At 34.5% G+C, this 6,498-nt stretch overlaps 2 protein-coding genes across 2 annotated transcripts; one reads left to right on the forward strand and one right to left on the reverse strand.

Annotated features, from left to right (window-relative positions):
- Positions 1–783: 783 nt before the first annotated feature.
- On the forward strand, positions 784–1,786 carry LOC133326273 (protein Vhl-like). Its single transcript, XM_061534956.1, has 2 exons — positions 784–882; positions 1,373–1,786. The coding sequence occupies exons 1-2, from the start codon at positions 784–786 to the stop codon at positions 1,784–1,786; spliced, it is 513 nt and encodes a 170-aa protein (XP_061390940.1).
- Positions 1,787–3,024: 1,238 nt separating this feature from the next.
- LOC133326260 (WD repeat-containing protein 48 homolog) lies at positions 3,025–6,128 on the reverse strand. Its single transcript, XM_061534943.1, has 10 exons — positions 5,939–6,128; positions 5,645–5,864; positions 5,322–5,534; positions 4,679–5,254; positions 4,402–4,607; positions 4,234–4,338; positions 3,776–3,915; positions 3,519–3,714; positions 3,268–3,456; positions 3,025–3,201 (listed from the first exon to the last, which is right to left on the reverse strand). Exons 1-10 carry the CDS (start codon positions 5,981–5,983, stop codon positions 3,082–3,084), a joined length of 2,010 nt encoding a protein of 669 aa, XP_061390927.1. The 5' UTR covers positions 5,984–6,128; the 3' UTR covers positions 3,025–3,081.
- Positions 6,129–6,498: the final 370 nt, after the last annotated feature.

Below are 6,498 nucleotides of genomic sequence, written 5' to 3' on the forward strand. Positions count from 1 at the left end.
TTAAAAATAATAAAGTGTTATTATATAATTAATATTGTAATGGAGTTTTAATTTTTATAGGATGCCTATACTGTTATTAAACATCGAAAATATTTAAAATCATGAAGCTTTAACCTTTCAGAGAAGATGTTAATTATTTCGATAAATAATAAACTTATGGTCGCCACTGACCCGGCTAAGAATTTACAGAACGTTTTTAAGAATATTGGGTATGATAATTCCTTCAAGTTATTATTGGATATTATTCGTTTATGGAAGTCTAGTAATAGAGTGAATTTGGACGCAGTAAATTTGGCTGATTCTTTTAGGAGCTGTATCTTGGCTAGATGTGACGAAATTCATTTTTATTATTTAATTTTTTATTTACTTTTATTATGGGGTTTAGTCAATTTTCAATTTATTTATTTTTCATGAATGGGAACCTAGCGACAAGGCCATGATCGCTTCCAAAAACCACTATACATCTACTACTCCAAAATCTTAAACCTAACATCAGATTTATCTTAACATAAAATCTTTTCCAGAACATGCGAAATCTATTATCTATTCGGTCCGAATTGCCCAAAACGGCAAGTCTGCATTCTATTTGCTGTTTACTAGTAACGTCATCCACTACGAAATGATAACACTCAATAACGATACTAATTCAATAGTTCACTTCAGTGAATCTTTTAATTGAACTAAGTCTTTCGTGAACTATACAACATCAATTTAAAAAAAAGAATTCAAAACTTATACTTTTTTCTATTAAACAAATGCAACAAAGTACATTACAAACGTACAATGGCGCTTGAACCACCAGTCCAGCCACCGCCAAGATTGGCGGCTCAACGTTCAAATGAACAGACGCATGTATTTTTTCTTAATACAACACAGCGACAGGTGAGAGGAGGAGTCGCCAATGTAAATAATGCACAGCTGGACTCCGAACAATATGTTTGGAATAATTTGAACTTGATATCAGAATTTAAATTGATATGGATTGTACATAAACTCTTTAATAGAAACCCCCCAAACGGTCTATACAATTGCCAATATTTCAAGTTTATTTGAATAATAAAAATAAATTACCAAGCCATTAGTTTAGGACAATATTCAGTTGTCTACATAGCGACAGACATGGACGGACTTTCCTCAATAAATTTGGGGACGTGACCTAATTGTCATCTATATAATGACATCTCTAATACTCCCATTGATCCATAAATTTGTTTTTGGAACTCAATGTTTCATACCCCGGAAAATACATCTTTACGTGATCAAACCTTAATTTCAGTTTGCTATACTTTAATTTGGAATCAAGTTGATTGCTTTGTACAAAACCTTAGTTTTTCATTATTTCCCTATTTTACTAAAGTCAGTTTACTTCCAGGTGAATTTATACTGGATGGATTTCAATGGCTCACAAGATTTATTTACAACATTACCTCCGGGTGCTGGCATAAAGGCCAATACATTTGTAACACATCCATGGTTGTTTCGTGATGCCCGTACCGGTGAACGTATGCATGTCAAACATCAGGATATCTTTTGGCCACAATTGTATCGCGTGAAGAATGCCGGGCAATGGTTGCCCTGCCGCAAATTGATAGCAATACATCCGCCTGTAAATCAAAGTCTGCGTACAAGATGTTTATGGCGTTTTTCCGATCTTATTTATGGTCAAAATGATGAATTTCTGAAAAGTTTAAATTTGCCACGAACGTTATACAACGATATTAAATCGGTGTTGGGATTAATTGAGAAGCACAGGGCAATTGGGATGGGAAGACGAAGAAATAGTTAGCAAAGTGGTGGGTGGTGTTTGTGTCACCCGTTAAGTCGTTAGGATTATGATGACATTTTTATACACTCTAATGTGTATTGTTGAAGTTGTAAAGTATTTACGAAGGAAGAAAATCTCCAGGAAATGTTAGTAAATTGATTTGATTGTGCTATAGAAATCAATTCGATTCCAAAACTTTATCAAGTCCATCTGATTTTTCAAAAATTACGTCTGAGAATTTATTCTACAAGTACAAAATGTTGAAGAATTGTTTTGATTTCCATTACCAATCCAAAACACTTTTCCTAAATGACTACTCTCCTAAATGCTAATGTGATTTCATTGAGAAGAAAATTTTTTACAATATTTATTCTATTGTTTAAAAAATTGTATTTTTCTTTATTATAAGTCAATTGCCTGCATTTATTGGGGCATCCTCATTATTATTATTAGCATTATCATATTTGAATATGTGTTTTTGTTTAAATGTTTAATTTTATTATAGCTACAAATTGGATAACAACACTTTCTTCCTTTCATACTTTCCATTCTATAATATAATGTGAAATATGTTTTACTTAGTCTGTCGTTTTTTTTTTTTTTAAATAATTTACTTTATTTTTTATGTTTAGATCTTAAGCATATGTATGTGTGAATCTATGTAATAATAATTGTAATTAAAAACTATAAATGTTACACAAAAATAACATAAAGAAAGGCAATCCATCTCGCCACAGAAAATACAACGCTCTGTACAAAGTTTTTGTTTTTTTATATAGCTTAGAAAAGTAGAAAGATTTTTTTTTGGTTGTGGTGAGAAAGAAATGGAATGAGTATTTGTTTTTCTTGTTAGCTATACAACTAAGCAAATGGGGAAGAAATAATTGGAATGGTAAACATTGTGTATGTGGTATGGTTAAGATATTTTTTCTTTGGGAGTGGATTGCCAAATTTCTTTTTTTAATGTGATTATTTTTTGCAATATAATTGTATTTCCTTAAGCTTTTGAAATGCTTTAGGTGTTACAATAAACCGAAAAAAACCTAACAACAAACTAAATAAAACAATTTTTTTGATGATCATATTAAGAATTTTGCCATGTCCTTGCGTTCGTTTGTTTGTTGTTTCCACAGATTCCATACACTTGTAGTCATCACGTGCTTGTTGTTTGGGCGGTTGTGAGTTGTCAAATGCGTTCACACAATAACGCGCACAACACCCACCACCCATTGTATTTCTTAATTTGTCTGTCTTGTGCCTTATCATCAGCTGAAATTTAGAGAATCACATAAACTGTTGCTTCTACCGTTGTTTGTTCAAAGTTTTCCATCATATGAAAAATTTGGCTTAGTTTTGTACTGGAATGTGAGATCGGTTTGTTGTTGCTTCCAAATAAAATGGCGAACAGTACGTAGGTCCATGTTTGGATCCACCACCTGTAGGGGAAAAGAAACAAAATTTTAAAATTGATTATCTAAAAATAGAGTTTCAACTAAACATACCACATCATTGCACCATAACTCAATGCGATCTTCGGCCGGCACTTGAGAACCCTCCGAATTGGCATCGCTGTTCTGTGAAGAACTGGATGCATTGCCACCACTTGGTGTGGTCTCAGCTCCCAAAACTTTATCCAAAACATGTTCACACACTTTACGGCACTGTATAAATTCATTGGCCACCAAACGATCCTAAAATCACATCATAATTTATATAAATAATTGCCTCTAGGCATTGTTTTAAAATTTCTTACTTTCTTCGTTCTTTCCGGTTTACCCATAGACGGATGTGGTGTTAGGAAGAATGGAATTTTTAAAAATTTCGGTGTGGTCTTTTCTATGACAACATCTGTTACCCATTGTGGTACGGTTTCGTGTAGCAATGTAGTTTCACTTTCTCCAGCAGCATCACGTACCAATAATCGGGATACAGTTCGACCACCAACCTCACTGTAATCGAAGAATACGGGAATAAATTAAAATCTGAGTGAAATAACAAAAACAAACTTACCTTAATATTACCGGTGTATGTTTTGGTACTTGGAAAAATCCATTGCCTCTTATATCTTGTTCCATGTCATTGGGTGGCAAGCTATGGGGTGGTGTCCAATATTCCAGCAATGCTTCTAATAACAATTTACCATAATTTATCTGAAAAATAATTTTTGTCGTCATTTCATAATAAATAACAGATATGAATTTAAGAACGACTGAATTTTTAATTTGAATAAAAATATTAAATACATTATTTGCCAGGAAGAACTATTTTTGATTAGGTTCTAAAGTAATAATGGCCTTTTAGGCTTGTTTGCCAAAATTGTAATAAACTAAATTAAATTTTTACAGTATAACTATGAAAAATGTTTAATCGAAAGAAATACAAATCGGTGTGTCTATAAAACTTAACATTCAATCCAAAATCTCGTTCCTTATTTTTGATTAGAGTTCCAAAAATTGTATTTCAATTACCTTCATTTCTGATTGTGGATCCGAACATTCAGGAAGACCAGCTTCTATTGATACCCAGGCAGCAAAACAATCCACCTCGTCTTGGCCCAAAACAATAGTAGGCATCTAAAAATACAAAAACTATAATTGTAGCAATTGCCAAAAATCAACTACAAGCAATGGACATACCCCCGTTTTTAAATCAACAGTAAACCAATTGGGAATGTATACTTGTTTGTTGCGTTTTTTGATTTCCTCTTCGAAATCAACTTTACCCAACTCCTCCTTCTTAACTACTCGTAATACATCATATATGGCTACATTGTCTTCCGTGTCGCGGGTAACAATGTGACGTTTATCATTTAGAACAACACATTTTTTAATGGCAGCACCACCTACAAATAATAGAAATCAATCAATAATGAAAATCCTTCTCCCCTTTGCAATTTCAAAACCCGCAACATACCCTTAATACATGCCAATTCTGTTCCCGTGGAGGTCCATTGAGCATCCATACCGCCACTTGAATTCAATGTACACTTGTCATACAGTGGCAGTTTCCAACAACGTATATCGGAATTCCAGGTAGTGGCCCATACCCCCGTCTTATCAATATTAAAGCAGAGACTTAATACTGGAGCCTTTTCTTCACACACCACCATCGAATTGCTGGGATTTCTCAACTCGGTTATGACAATATTACGATCACGACTACCCGATATAATATATTGGAAGTTGTCCGTCATTAATAAACTCCAAACACCCTCTTTATGGACGTGGATGGTTTGAACACAACGTTGTTGACCTAAATTCCAAATTTTTATCGTACCATCTGAACTGCCGGAAACAACTTGATTGCCATCGGCCGATACCACCAGTGCTCGTACATTTTCTGTGTGGCCTCGCAATTTCATGTTGCGTACACAGGTGCGTGGATCCCATACTCGCAAGATGTTCTCTGTGGAGCCGCTCACTATGACCGTACCAGCAGGATTCATTGCTAAACTGTAGATGGAGTCTTTACAGCCATTTAGACTAGATGCTGTGAGAAAAAAAATAATTTTTTTTATTATTATCAAGTGGGTATTTCAAAATAAATTTGATCTTACTTGTGACTGTATTATTGCTGGCAGTTAAAGCTGTTAGTGTGTTAACGTCCCACAGAAAAATCGCCTTATCCAAGCCAGCACTGGCCACCTGTTCGCGATCCTTGGCATATGCCAATGCCTGGACATAATCACGGTGGGTTCTTAGGGTAGACATGCAAAATCCTTTGTGAGCATTCCACACTTTCACCGTTGTATCACAGCTAGCACTAATTACTAAAAGGAGAAGCATACACACGTTAAATATTTCCACTTATCCCCCAAAAAACAATTTACAAATTCTCTACTGCCTTCCTTCCTCCTTCCACCCACTCTCACATACTTACAATTACGACCATTGCAACAGAGCACAATGTCATTAACCCAATCATTATGATGTTCCATGGACTGTATATATTTATCATTCGATTCGGAACGGGAGTTCCATACCCGTATTATAGCATCACGTCCGGCTGAATATAATTTACCATTGTTTGGATCTAATTGCATGGCATTGACACCATTCCGATGTTGTTTCTCCTCAGCATCTCGTATAACATAGGAGACCTAGAATGAAAACCCAAAAATGACAAACATTGACATCCACATCTAACATCGAGAATTGCAATAAATTAATTAACCTGCATTTTTTTGCGTCCTCCACAACTTTTATTATGTGTCAACATTATTTATATGACTACTTCTCTACCAGACAAAAAATCACTTGTCCAACAGAGACACACAGAGAATAAAGTCGGCTGATTAAGGCACAGGGGCACTACTGCTGTAACATCAAGAGTAGCTATTCGATAACAATGCATTCGTATTTATCTTTCCCCAATCAATTCATTCAGGCTATATATTGGATTTTAGAGGCTTTTTTTACGGACTTTACTTGTTTTTCTTCCTGAAATTATGTTAAAATTAGGGATAAGTAAATCGACTTTGGATTAATCGACTTTTAGATACTATTTTAGTTACTACGCCGTATGTGCAACACTGCCGGGCTATGGGTTACCAATGTCAGTTGTTTACATGATTGTAAAAAAGAGTATGACGGAACATTTTGGTAGCTGGCAATGCCATCGTACAGTTGACATTTCGACTATCAGCTGTTAATACTATTTTATAATTGAAAAATATTTTGAAAATTGTAAACAATTTCGATTCCTGCAGGGTTTGCAAAAGGGCAAAATTATAA

The sequence above is a fragment of the Musca vetustissima genome, unplaced genomic scaffold (genome assembly GCF_032173495.1).
Source record: "Musca vetustissima isolate MV318-11 ecotype Yass unplaced genomic scaffold, APGP_CSIRO_Mvet_v1 utg15341, whole genome shotgun sequence".
Lineage (NCBI taxonomy): Eukaryota > Metazoa > Arthropoda > Insecta > Diptera > Muscidae > Musca > Musca vetustissima.